Source organism: Hylobates moloch, unplaced genomic scaffold (assembly GCF_009828535.3).
Source record: "Hylobates moloch isolate HMO894 unplaced genomic scaffold, HMol_V3 SCAFFOLD_16, whole genome shotgun sequence".
NCBI classification, from domain to species: Eukaryota; Metazoa; Chordata; class Mammalia; order Primates; family Hylobatidae; genus Hylobates; species Hylobates moloch.
The window spans coordinates 6,074,830-6,088,310 of NW_026652291.1; the positions used below are offsets into that span (position 1 = coordinate 6,074,830).

Sequence of the window (13,481 nt, forward strand, 5' to 3'; positions counted from 1 at the left end):
CAGTCACAGGCCGCATGGCCCTGAATGGTGCATACACCTGAGTTTGAAAAATGGGATTTCGGGTGTGAAATGACATGGGGACCAAGGGAGGAGGAGTGCCAGCCATGGGGAAGTGACATCAGCCACACATGGCCGCACCCTTCATCTTTACCGCCTGATCTGAGTGCAGATTGGGGGGATGTCTCTGGACCCCCAGCTGAAGCGGCAGCCCCTTTGTTCTTTTTTTATTTTCCTTTTTTTTTCCTATCAACTTTTATTTTAAGTTCCTGGGTACATGTGCAGGACATGCAGGTTTGTTACATGAGCACACGTGTGCCATGGTGGTTTGCCGCACAGATCAACCCATGGCCTAGGTATTCAGCTCAGCGTGCGTTAGGTCTTCTTCCTGATGCTCTCCCTCCCCCTGTCCCCTTAACACGCCCCGGTGTGTGTTATTCCCGTTACAAATGAGTTCTCTCAAAGAAGAAAAAGAAAGTAAATCCAGCTGGTATGACTGTGTAGCTCTTGTGGGCGACCTTGCAGGTCATCTTCGCCTTGAGGCTAGAACAGGGGGCCAGTTAGGGTGTGCATCCCCCACCTGGCCTCTCTGAGCTGCTGGGATCTTGGGGTGCCTCTAGGCCGGGGCACCCCATCCCAGGGCTTCTCAAAGGGTTGCTTTTCCCTGGGAGGGTAGCAGGGCACTTGGGGTGGCTCCACCCTGGTGTGAGTTTTGGGGTGGGCTATGGGGGTGGTGGGCGCTCCTAGGGACCCAGTGCCGGGAACATGGCAGGTGCTCAGTGAGTCCTTGTGAATCCGGAGTTTCTGAAGACGTGGAGCTCCTGGAGTCACCTTGGCGAGCCCCAACCCTGGCCTTCGGTGTGGGAAAACCACTCCGGCTCAGCTGAGGTCCTGGTGGCTTTGGGCTAATAATGTCCAGGGAAGGCACTGGGCAGAGTGATGGGCATGGTTGGCACTTACTGGATGACACTGTTCTCCTTCCTTCTAGCTGCCCCGCCCCTATGGCCGCCCGCGAAGCTGGCTTCAGGTAGAGCTGCCTGGTGGGAGGCGTGTTTGCAGTGGTGTTTGTGGGGGTCGGGAGGCTGCTTTGCGTGCTGTGCGCTGCTGTGTGCTCTGTCCCCCACTCCCCAGCACCTTCCCATTCTTTCCTGGGAGCACTTCCTTCCCAGGCTGTGCAGGCCCTACCTTTGGAGTCTTCTTGGGATCTGCCCTCTCCTCGAGCTGGCATTACTGGCAAAACTTCCAGCTTTGCAAAATAATAGCACGACAGTCATGCAGCGACCACCCCCAGGGGCTCTCCATGGCTCGAGCCCTTCTCACGCACCTTGCTCGGGTGCCCAGGATCCTCCCACCTCTGGAGGGCGGCAGGGCTGGTGCCAATCCCCACTTTGAAGTGAGACACCTGCAGTGCATGGAGGGAGGAGTGGCTTGGAAGTCTACATGAGTTAGTGGAGATAAGGCCGGGGCCCACATGCCCACCCAGCTGTGGCTCCCGGTGGGAAGCTGCCTAGGTCCTTGAGGGAGGTCTCCGGGGCTGCTGAGCTGGGTGGGCACTGGGCTGAGGGTTCTGCATGGGTTGCACAGTTCTGAGGGTCAGCATGAGTCACCATGCCAGGCACCCTGGGCTGCAGCCAGATCCCTGCTGGGACTGGGGAGCTGCTGGGTGAACTCAGCTCCCACCTGTGCCCAGCCTCGAGACCCATGGAGTCAGGCCCTTTAGGCACCAGCCACTCTCCTGCCAGCTCTCAGCCTCCACATGGTCTCATCTCTGTCCCCTTCTCCCCGTCCTGAGACTGCCCGCCCCTGAACACCTGCCCCACATTACCCTCCGGGGGTCTTCCACCCCATGCCCAAGCCGACACTAAAAAGTGTCTGTAGACACTACGAGTTGTCCTCTGGGGGCATCATGATCCCCCTTTGAGAACCAGTGACCAACTGTGTGCCAGCCCTGGGCTTGGGCTGGGAGGTGAACCACACCTGTCCAGCCACGCAGACAGACGATAAACCAACAACGTCATTACACAGTGCCGAGTCTCCCTCCCCTTCCAGAGCAGCCCACAGGCACGACCGACGGACATGTGGACACAGACCTCCTGCTTGCCCTCGTGGGAACAACTCTGCTGCGGTTCCCGTGGGGTCAAGTTGAGGCCGGTCTTCTGCGGAGGCCGCTGCGCTGCACTGTCCCGACCCCTGCCCTGTCCTGCGTCCTCCCTGCTTTCTCTGCGCTCTCCCTCTGAGGATCCCCCGAGACGGATGACAGCTGAATCTCGGTGGGCTTTAGTTTGGAGCAGGACAGTGGAGCCCAGGCTAGTCTGTGGCCCCAGCTGCCCCTGGAGCTGCTGGGGCCCCTGGTGGGAGAATGGTCTCCCCAAGTCACTCATTCGAGCCTCTGCTTGCAGGTGGGTCCCCCAGCCCAGCCAGCTGAGGGTGCACTGTCTTCCAGCACTTCCTGGGTGGAGGTGTCAGCCTGACAGGCCACTGAGGCCCTGGGTTTATTACTCGGCACCCAGACCATTGATTACGCATCACTGACCAACCCTGGGAGCTCCCACAGTGCTTCCTCTTCCTGAAGGGAGGTCGCCAGGTCTTGGGGACGGGGTGGTCACTGGGCCCTGGCCTTGCCCCCTGGGTCTCACCTCTGGCCTCCGTAGCCCCTGGGATGATGGCTTATCTGTGGGAGTGGGATTGGCGGGCAATGTGAACTGGAAGGAGCCCTCTCCAGCTCCCTGTCCTCCAGCCCGGCCCCCATCCCAGCCTGGGGACTGCACAGTGACCACAGGGTCTGGAGACCATCTCAGCACATGCTCAGGGCAGAGGCATTGTTCGTGCCTGCAGGAGCTGCACGGGGCCTGGGCTCATGTGGCTTTTTCCTGCCCAGGTTCCCATTCCTCTGAGGGTGGATGTAGGCCCCTCCCTGCAGACGGCACCTTCAAGCTCTTCAGCTGCGGTGAAACTGGCCTCTTGTGACAGATCCCCTGGAGCCCCCACAGGCCGGAAGCAGGAGGGCACCTGACCCAGGAGAGTCTGGGCTGGGGGAGGCCTGTGTTGGGGTCCTCTCCCTGAGCCCCACAGTGTCTCCTAAGTCAGACAGTCATTGGCATGACCTAAATTTGGGACAGAGAGGGGGATGTGGCTGCGTTGCTGTCCACTGTGGTCCTGGACCCTGGCCACACCTGGCTGTCCAGCTGAGCCAAGCTGTGCTGTGCCACACGGTGCCAAAGGCCCATGCTCTCCTGTCAGGCATCCTGGAGGGTGCTGAGGAGGAAGGAGCCTCGCAGGCGCCCACCCATCCCTGCACCGAGCACTAAGACACTGGTCCAGAGTCACGCCAGGTGGCCCCTCCACGGGGACTCCTTCCCAGGGCATTCCGTATGAATCAGCCTGGGGCTCCGAGTCTGGTGGTCCAAGTGGTCACTTGTGGGCAGGCTGCCCAGGTGGGGACACAGGGCACCCCCACTTCAGCACCTGCCTCCACCCCCACCCCCCGCCCTCACTCCCATTTAGTTGTTGCCTCCCTGATGGGGCATAGCGCTGTGCCTGGCACACAGGAGGTGCTCTGTTTGTGCCTCTTGGACACATAACCGATGCAGCAGAAGGCACATTTGAGGGCCCAGAAGCTCTCTGGGAGCAGGAAGCAGGGTGACAGCAGCTCCCCTGAGCACAGCCCAGAAAGGCGCTTCCTGCCCGCAGCCACCCCACCCATCCTTCCCAAACAAGCAGCCTCAGGTGGGCAGGCTGGGGTGGGCGGGCTCTTTGTCTCCATGTCTCATCCTCTTTCTGTTCAGCACCCCCTCTGACAATGCTCCCTAGGGGTCACCCCAGGGTGGCCCCACATAGGCCCCCTGCAGCTTTGCAGGCAGGCATTCCCTGCAGGACGGGGTTCCCCCTCTGGAGAGAAGGCTGGGCCGCACTGCAGAGGCCCAGAAAAGGCTGGGGAAAAACTGGAGTTCACCCAGCGAGTCCGCACTGGGCCCCGAGTTGGGCAGTGCTGCAGTGAAGGCCCTGGATACAGGCTGGGGGCGTCCTGAACTCCAGTCCTCAGTGGAAAAGGGGGCCCTGCAACCTCCTGGGTCTCTTCCTCCCTAGTCCAGGACACTCGTGCTGCCCTCTGGAAGCCCTAGAAGTGAGTAATGCGGATTGGGCCTGGCCAGGGTGGAAGGGGCCACGCTGAGTGTTGGGCAGGGCTGGCCCCACCATGTTAAGGATTCGGGAAATCTTGTTTGAGCTCTGAGCTGGCAGCTCTGTGTGTAAGATCCCTTCTCCCTGGGTCCTGAGGGAGCCACCCGAGGGAGACTGGGCAGGCGGGTGTTTCTGGGGAGCGGCAGTGGACCCCCCGCCTTCCCCCGAGGAAGGGCCAGCACCTTCCTTAGCTGCAAGCTCTTCTCTGTGTGCAGACCAAGCCCAGCAGGTGATTTCAGCTCCTGCTTCCCCTCCTCAGGGAAATCCTAGGGAATCTCATTCTGCAAAGGGAGCGGCCTGTCTCCTAGCAGGATTTTTAATTTGGATTTAAGTGCAATAATGGTTACTCATTTGATGCGTCATTAGTCACATTGCCCCTTAATGAGAGATTGTGCATTTTTCCTGCCTGGCTTTGTGGCTTGCTAATAAAGTTCTATGGACATGCAAATGTTTATAGAGGCTCACCGAAGTCAAGGGTGGGAATTGCGTGCAGCTAATTAAAAACCTCCCTCACGCTCACGCACACACACCTCCTCCCAGGGAAATTATCTGGAGGAGGGAAGGGGACGGCAGCACAAACCTGCGTTTTCAGTAACAGCACCTGGGAGCCCTTTTGGTCAAGGGCCAGAGAGGATGTGGAGGCAGGGACGCCGGGCAGCTGTTCCAATCCCAGGTGTACCCTTCCTGGCTGTGTGGCCCAGTAGTCAGACTGTGCGTCTGTGCACGCACGCATTCACAGTGTGTGCTGGCTTAGAATGTGTTCTCCGTTGGAGAAGATTTTGTAACTCTCTTACTGTTGGCAGAGTCCTGGCCAAGAAAATCAGGTGGTTTGGAATTTTCGCCCTTAAGTGGAGCTAGGGGTACATCTCTCAGGAGAGGTGACCCAGGGAGGCATGGGTGGCTCTGATGGGGTGAGGGGAGGGGTGTCACTCATGGTTGGGGGAGGGTGAGTGAGTGCTGGGCCTAGGGGTGGGGGCTGTAGCCTCTTCCTCTTTTTGGTACCTGGTGGGTGGGGAGGGGGCTTTCCTTGATCTGACCTCCACCTGGGGGCCATGAGTGCCTCTCGTTAACCTAGGCAGGGCCAGCCAGGGTTAATGCCGTGGTCAGGGCACGGCAGTCCCATTTGATGGTTCAGGGCTGTGCCCAAGGCCCCCGTGGTGAGACCCCTTTGCGACGCTCGCCAGGGTTATCTCAAACCCATCACACTTTGGGGGGTTATCTCAAACCCATCACACTTTGGGGGGGTTATCTCAAACCCATCATACTTTGGGGGGTTATCTCAAACCCATCACACTTTGGGGGGTTATCTCAAACCCATCACACTTTGGGGGGTTATCTCAAACCCATCACACTTTGGGGGGGTTATCTCAAACCCATCACACTTTGGGGGTTATCTCAAACCCATCACACTTTGGGGGTTATCTCAAACCCATCACACTTTGGGGGCTCTGCAGGGAGGTTGGTTCCCACTTCTCTCTCTCCTTGATGTCCCTCCCTGACCTTGGACCACACCCAGGTCCTCCCTGAAGCCCAGGAAGCAGCTCCCAGCCTCCAGTGCCCGGCTGCCCTGGCTGACCTGCGTCTGGTGGGTGTGGGCTATTTAATGAGGGGAGTCACTGCCCGGATCCCTGCTTTCTTGTCTTGGTTCCGTGGGCCTCCGTGGGAGCTGGTAATAGAGCATCCACTTGCCTCCTCACCCCCCACAGGACACGGCTGTTTGCTGGCCCTTGAGCCAAGCCCTTGAGACCTCCCAGCCCCAGTGGGGGCCTGGCCAGGGCTCTGATGGGGCTGGGAGAACACAAGAGCTGGACCTCAGTGAGGCTGGGGCTTGTGAGAAGTGCGGGGCCAGGTCCAGCTTTTGAGGGAGGCAAGCAGGGTGTGTGGGGGATCTTTCACAGCCAGGCCGAGGGGGTGGTGAGTGGAACTGGGACCCCAGACATGGCTGCAGCCTGTCCTGCCCTCCTTGCCCCTGCCCCAGCCCAGCCCCAGCCTGGGCCTCCCCTGCCCCTGCAGTTTGTTTGGGTAACTCAACAGCCTGCTGATTTATGGGTCATTCTGCAGTGTTTTATCTGCCCAGCCGCTTTCTCTCAGTTCCTTTGAAGTAGAAAAGGGTGTTTCGGCCAGAAACACCCCAAACCCCTTAGTGATGCAGAAAGAAAAGAAAGGCTGGGCCTTCTGCTGGGCCGGGCCGGGGAGGGCCACTGTGGGACTGACCTGAGAAGTTTATGGGACCCGTGGATTCATTCTGGCTCCTGGTCCCAGCCCCAGCCCCAGCCCCAAATTCTGGGGGTCGGTGGTGTTTGCTTTGCTCTTAAGCAAAGGGTCTAAGGCCAAGCCTTCCTCCCTCCTGTGTGCAGGGCATTAGTTACGACCCCACAGCTTGCACTAGTTCTCAGGGATTCAGAGGCAGCACCCAGGACCTGCTTTAGGAGCTCCCTGCCCATCCCATAGGGGAGGCAGCCTGGGCGGAGTATCCCTAGAAAGCCCCGAACCCGTGGGAGGTGGGAGGCCTCGCCTGTGGATGTGGCCCCGTCTGCTGCCGATGGCTGGCCCAGGCCCTGTGAGTGGTGCCGTCTGTGCAGGGACCCAAGGGCAGGAAGTTGGAGCGGAGGAGCCAGGGTGAGTCACAGGGTGGGAGAGACACTCTCTCCTCACTCGCTCTCACTGGCTCTCCTTCATTCATTCATTCTGTTTATTCAGCCATCCAACAAATGTTTACAAAGCCCACGTTGGAGAGTGGATCGCTGACATTTGAGCTGGGGAGAGTGAAGATCGATTGATCCTGGCTCAGGGGACGGATAAGGGGTGTGGAGGGGAGGGTGGAGGGGTCCTCCGGGGCTGTGCCTTTGAGCAGACCCTGCTGCCGTGAGGAGCCATGCCCAGGGCTCTTGGCCTCCTCAGCCTGGCCCTCCGTCTAACCCCGCTCCTTCTCTCCCCTGCAGCAGGCAGGCTCCGGAGAGTTCCGCACGCTGCGGAAAGGCTTCTCGCCCTACCACTCGGAGTCCCAGCTTGCGTCCCTGCCGCCCTCCTACCAGGACTCCCTGCAGAACGTGAGTGTGTACCCCAAAAAAGCCCATATGTTCTGGATGAGGGGCTGAGGCTCAGGCGGGCCAGTGACCTGCCTGGAGGGGCACAAGGATCTGAGTGCCCGAGTTCAGCCCCAGCCCTATGCCCTGTGTCCCTGTGTCCCGTCCAGTGTGGCAGTTGGAGGCAGAGTCCCAGGTGGGTTGACACTGCCGGAGGTGCGGGGCAGTCTCCAGAGGCCACGTGCGCAGGGCTGCCCATGCGCAGCCGCTGTCCCTCTGAGCAGCTCATTAGCCTGTGCCCCTCCTTGGCCACAGCAGGGAGAGGGTGTCCGGCCAGCCCTGGAGCTTGGGGTTCAGGTTTGTGGATTCTGCACTGAAATGACCAGCCTGATGCCTCCAGGGGTATCCTCTGCCCCTACCTGGCTGTCCTGGCCTGGAGGGAATGGGGTGGGCAGCTTGGAGCCAGCTCCTGGGAAGTGGAGCCTAGCTCAGGGCTGTGCCCTGTAGATAGATATGATGGCAGTGGGGAGCCACAGGAGTCCAGGCCCACTTGCCCTCCTAGGACTGGGGGCCTTGCCTTGGGCTTAACACCTCCGGGAGCCCTGGCAGGTGCGTAGCTGATGCTTAGGAAACACTGACTGTTCTCGTTGAGGCACCTGCAGAGCCGTGTATGGAGGTGCTTCTTGGGCAGCACGTGTGCTTATAGCAGCTGTACCACTTCCTGCTCTCTCCCCTGCACCCCTCGCCCACAAGGCTGACCCCAGGCCCCCGCTGCAGAGCTTGCTGGGCCTCAGTGCTGGCTGCTGGTTCTGTGATTTCTCTTTTGCTGCCCTTCCACCTTCTCCAGGAATGCAGCTGTAGAGCCTGCGCAGGCAGCAAAGCCTGCCAATGGCTGATATTCCAAGCATTTATCCGGGAGTCCCGCGGCTTAACGAAGCTCTAACTGTTTCACGGTGGAGGGCTCTGAAAAGCCAAGGGATGCCCTCACGGTGCTGGCTCCTTAGTCTTCATGCCCCGTGCCTCTCATCCATTCAGATCGTGGGAGGGAGTAATAGCAGCTAGCAGTTACCCAGTGCTGTGTCCTGAAGTCCTCCGCGTGGCCTGCAGGTTGGGAAGTGCTGTGCAAGCACAGCTCTCACATGTACCAGGCCCGCCAGATGCTGTCTCCCTGCAGGCCTCTGGAGAGCACAACCCAGGCATGGGCCGAGCCTCAAGGCCTGAGAGTGAGGATAAAATGCTGTCAGAGTTGGGGAATGTTCAGGAAGGCTTCCTGGAGGAGGCAGCCTTGGGAAAGGGTTTGTTCCCCTTGCCTCCCTTTTTCCTCTAGACTGCTCTGTGCATGAGGGGGTGTCCCCTACTTTAGAGAGGAGGAAGTGAGGCTCATAGGGGTGGGGTGGATGGCCAGGGCCCCATGGTGAGTGCGTACTGGTGCCTGTGTGTGCCTAGAGGTTGGGGGCCAGCGTGGGGGCTGTGCAGGGGTCGCTCCTCCATGAGGCCGGGAGGCCAGGTGATGAACCCAGGTGCAGGGGCCGTGATCGGGGCTGGTTGGCGGGCAGGCCCCCAGGAGTGGGATGAACTGAGGTGCAGGGGCCGTGATTGGGGCTGGTTGGCGGGCAGGCCCCCAGGAGTGGGTGTTGAGGGGTCAAGGTGTCTTGTGGGAGAGGCTGCCATGAAGCCTGGAGAAGTGGCTGCTGTGGAGGGGCCAGGGCCAGAGGCCCAGGGCTGGACCTCGTGGAGTGTTCACAGGGCACCGGGCCCTTGCTGGGGCCTGGAGAGCCTATGTCCGGCACTTGGACCCCCGGGGAGAGTGAGGGGGTTATCCGGAGAGGGCCGTCTCCAGGCTCAGACACCGCCTGGGACACAGGCCCTTCCAGACCCAGGCAAGTCTCCTTTAAGGCTACTTGTGGGTCATGGGCAGTGAGGGCATGCCGGAGAGTCCCTGGGTAAAGCAGGTGACTCTCTGGGGTGGACACCCCCTCCCTGCCCACTGCTGCCCATACCCTCCATCCGCTGGCTGTCAGGGCAGGTGCCCAAGCTGGTCCCCAGCGGAGGGTGGGAGGTGGTTTATACCCATCAGCCTCCTGAGGGAGGACACTCAGAGTTGTGCCGTCATCACAATAGAACATTTTCATCACCCCAGAAAGACACCCTGTACCCATCAGCCGTCACTCCCGTCCCCCTTCCTCCCAGCCACCGGCAACTACCGATTGGTTGGTGCTTTCTGTCTCCACGGATTCGCCTATTCTGGATATTTCGTATAAATGGAATCACATGACGTGTGGCCTTTTGTGTCAAGCTTCTTTCACTCCAAATCTTGTTCTCAGGGTCCAGCCACAGGTACCCTGTATTGGTCTTCATTGCTTTTCATGGCTGAATACTATTCCATTGTGTGGGTGGAACACGATTCCTTCATTTGTTGCTGCACATTTGGATCGTTTCCATGTTTGGGTTCACATGAATGGTGTTGCTCTGAGCGTTTGGGGACAGGTATTTTGTGGATGTCTATTTTCAGTTCTCTCTGGTGCACACTGGTGTCCTCACTTTGGACACCAGCTCAGGAGTCCCACAGACTTGGGTTCAACGCCCAGCCCCATTGTTTACAAGCTGTTTGGTCTTGGGCAAGCCATTCTCTTAGCCTCACTCTCCTTGTCTCTAAAGTGGGCATGTAGGCCAGGCTCAGTGGCTCACGCCTATAATCCCATCACTTTGGGAGGCCAAGACAGGAGGATTGCTTGAGTCCAGGAGTTCAAGACCGGCCTGGGCAACATGATGAAACCCCGTCTCTACCAAAAAAAAAAAAAAAAGCCAGGCATGGTGGTGTGCACCTGTAGTTCCAACTACTCTGGAAGCTGGGGTGGGAGGATTGCTTGAGCCTGGGAGGTTAAGGCTGCAGTGAGCTGAGATGGTGCCACTGTACTTCAGCCTGGGCGACAGAGTGAGATCCTCTCACTCAAAAAAAAAAAAAAAGTGGGCATGTATGAACATGTAAAAAGATAGTGCCTGCTGGGAGCAGTGTGGCAAGGACTCAGTGGGCCCATCTGCCCTAAGTGGGTACCTAGTCAGTGGGAGGTGTGTGTGGCCTGAGGGGGCTGAGTTCTAGCGCAGTTGGGGGCCCCTGCACCCCGGGAATGCCCTGGAGGTAACACTAGGACTTTGTCTAGTCCTGGTGTCACTTTCAGGATCCCAGGCCACGCCCTCGCTGGCACCCACCACTGCCCAGTGAGGTGGGCAGGAGAGGGGCGGCTTGCACAGCCCACCCCCATGCTCCTGGCTTCCCTCCTGCCTGTGCTGCAGAAATCCCAGCCCCCTGGAGCTGGGGGCTGTAACAGGACGGGCAGCCCAGGGGACTGGTGCAGATGGGGACATGAGGCCAGAGGTGCCAGGGGCCGGCTGGCACATGACCTGTGTTCTGCAGCGGAAGGTGCAGGAAGGTGTAGGTGCCCAGGACTCCCAGGGCCGTACGTGTGCGACTGGCGCCCCCTGCTGTCCGGCACGAGGAGTGCCACCTTCTGCGTCAGGCCAGGGCGCCCCCTTGCGCTGCCCCAGGGGGAACCCCCGGTGTCCCTGTTGGGTTCCCTACACTACAGAGACCCAACAGCCTGGGCTGGAGTTAGGGGTCTGCACACACCCTGGGGCAGAGGACTCTTTCTGTTGTCCAGACGAGGAAACTGAGGCTCAGCGTGGGTTGGGTCCCACCTCAATGATGCTTTCCTAGACCCCAGGGCTCGGGGGTCCTCCGGAGGTAGCAACTCCCAGGCCCCCTAGCCTCAGGGGTGGGGCCTGGTCTCCATGTGGAGGCAGGAGCCGGTCAACCTGCAAGGCCCTGGGAGCAGGTCCAGGCAAGGGCGGGCGGGGAGGGCACCAGGGTTTGGCTGCCAGGCCTGCAGGGGGTTCCGGGCCCTGAGGGTCACAGAGCCCAGCCCTGCAGTGTTAGGTGGTCCCATGATGCGGGCCTGGGTGGGTGGGATTCCAGCCCAGCTCCCTGAGCCTGCCAGGCCGTTGGGAGGCGTCATCAGGGCCCCATTTACAGAGAGGGCAGCAGACTCAGCTTCCATGGTTGGCCCAAGGATTGCCAGAGGTGGGAGTCCCAAAGACGTCCTGGAAACCCCGCTTCCAGGGCACACAGGGCACCGCTGGGTGTTTTCTGTCTGGCTCTGGGCACTTGTAAGTTCCTCCCAAGCCTCTTCCAGCATCTTGTGACCTGCTGGTTTCTGTTGGGCCCCCGTGGTCCCCACTGCAGCCCGAGGCAGAAGCCCTGCACCTGGCTTCCAAGCCACATGGACCCTTCCAGGCAGGAAGCTGGGGGTGGAACTGCCTGCCCCTGGGTAGACACGCAGCTTCTGACAGAGGCTGGGTCCCCTCCCCGAGGCCTGATGTGGGAGCTGGGCACCTGGCGGCCAATTCATCCCACAGGGCTGGGAGGTAGCAGCTGGGAGGCAGGCCCCAGGAGTGCTCAGGGCGAAGCCGGCCTCGCCCACTGGTGGCTCCAGGGTGGGCAGGGGAAGGGAGTTTGGAGTCAGGTGCCAGGGTTGAGTCCAGACCTTCCTGGTCTTGCTGCGATCTGGGTCTCTTGCCCTCCCTGGGCTGAACTTACTTTCTCTGCAAAACAAGATGCTAGGTCTTATCTGTGGGGTGTTGTAGGGGAGCCTGAGAGGTGTGGGTGGGCCCTGGACCACCCCTCTTGCCTCTGTGCTATCAGGGACCATTTCATCTGCAGAAGACCTGGTGGGCGGGACTGGCCAGACTGGCTGTGGGCTCCTTGGGTCTCTGTCCGCACACCTGCCTCCTCTGCCTCACCCCGGTCCCCTTTTCCTCTTGCCTGGGCCCTGGCCCCTCAGAATCGGGGCCTTCTCTGAGCCACCGGTCATTCCTGTGGGAGCCAGCCAGGGTGAGCTGTGTGATTGCCTCCCCCAGGGCCCGGCCTGCCCCGCACCTGAGCTGCCCTCGCCCCCCTCTGCTGGCTACAGCCCTGCAGGACAGAAGCCCGAGGCTGTCGTGCACGCCATGAAGGTGAGGGCCACTACCCGCTCCCTCAGAAGTCCTCAGATGCTGGGTGCGCTGCGAGACTGGGACCTTTGCACTTGGGGGTATCCAAGTGGCAGGGGTGGGGGGTTTCATCTGTGTGTGGGTGGCTGGGTGACCATGGCTGCCTGCAGCACTGTGAGGCAGAACTCAGAGGTGGCAGTCATAACTGTGTCACCTGTCTGCCATCCCTGAGCCACTGCACCTAACAAGACTGAGGTCTGGGGTCGGGGAGGGCAGGTACCCCACTAAGGCCAGAGAGATAGGGGCAGGAGTGGGGCTAGAACTAACCTCAAGTCTGCCAGGCCCAGACTCTGCAGGTGCAGACTGGTGAGTCCGATGGGCTTCGGTTTCTCCAGGCTGTGCACACCTGAGCACAGTTCCCACTCCCATGCCCCCCTTCCTCCTATGTACGTGCCCCATGACATCCCACATGCATGCACGGACACGCCCACGCCTACTCACACCCCCTCCACGTGGCGAGTGCCCACTCATCTCCAGCGGGCCCTGGGTTGGAGTGAGTCCACCTGTCTGAGGGTCTTCCCTGCCCAGCCTGTCTACTTCCTCCCAGGTGGCCCAGCCATGAGCTGCTTCCCTTGTAGGGCATCCACAGTGTCAGCAGGGTGAGATGACAACCTGCCCCTCAGTTTTTTCCACGCTTGTCCCCAGGGGCCCAGTGGCTCAGGGTCCTCAGCTTTGGTTTGCAGCAGGGGAGGCTGAGGATCAGGGGCCAGGTGATTTGCCCGAGGTGTGCCGGTGGCCTCTGCCCCTGACCCCGAGACCCTTTCCCTTCAGGTCCTGGAGGTACACGAGAATCTGGACCGGCAGCTCCAAGACAGCTGTGAGGAGGACCTGAGTGAGAAGGAGAAGGCCATCGTTCGCGAGATGTGCAACGTAAGGCTTCCAGGGGCGAGGGGCAGAGGCTTGGCACTGAGTGCGACCAGGGCCACCCAGCATGGCCATACCCTTCCCCATGTGGGACTCCATTTCTCGAATGCTCAGCGAGGGCTGGGTGGCCTTGGATGGCTGGGGGGAGGCCTCAGAGGCGCTAGGAGCCCGGACCCGTCATCATCTCGCTGCCCCTTGCCCTTCCCAGAGGGCCCCTGGTGTCTGTAGATCCGCCCTCCTCAGGAGTGCCGTGCCTGGGGTTCTGGACAGAGCCTGAGCCCCCCCACCCCCCGGGACTGGTTTGTTCACCCCAGGTGTTCCCTGGGTGCTGGAGCCCCCTGTGGCTGCCGGCTGGGTAGATGGTGCTCA

General features: G+C 60.4%; 1 protein-coding gene across 4 annotated transcripts in view; it reads left to right on the forward strand.

Annotated features, from left to right (window-relative positions):
• The window catches only part of CCDC85C (coiled-coil domain containing 85C), a 92,137-nt gene that overhangs the window by 74,883 nt on the left and 3,773 nt on the right, over nt 1-13,481 (forward strand). Inside the window, exons 3-6 of one of the 4 annotated variants that reach the window (XM_032134828.2) lie at nt 986-1,024; nt 7,119-7,226; nt 12,117-12,212; nt 13,020-13,118. In XM_032134828.2, the coding sequence (XP_031990719.1) occupies nt 986-1,024; nt 7,119-7,226; nt 12,117-12,212; nt 13,020-13,118 (342 nt within the window). The remainder of the gene's footprint in view (nt 1-985; nt 1,025-7,118; nt 7,227-12,116; nt 12,213-13,019; nt 13,119-13,481) is intronic. The other 3 variants (XM_032134831.2, XM_032134829.2, XM_032134830.2) reach the window with 3 other exon arrangements.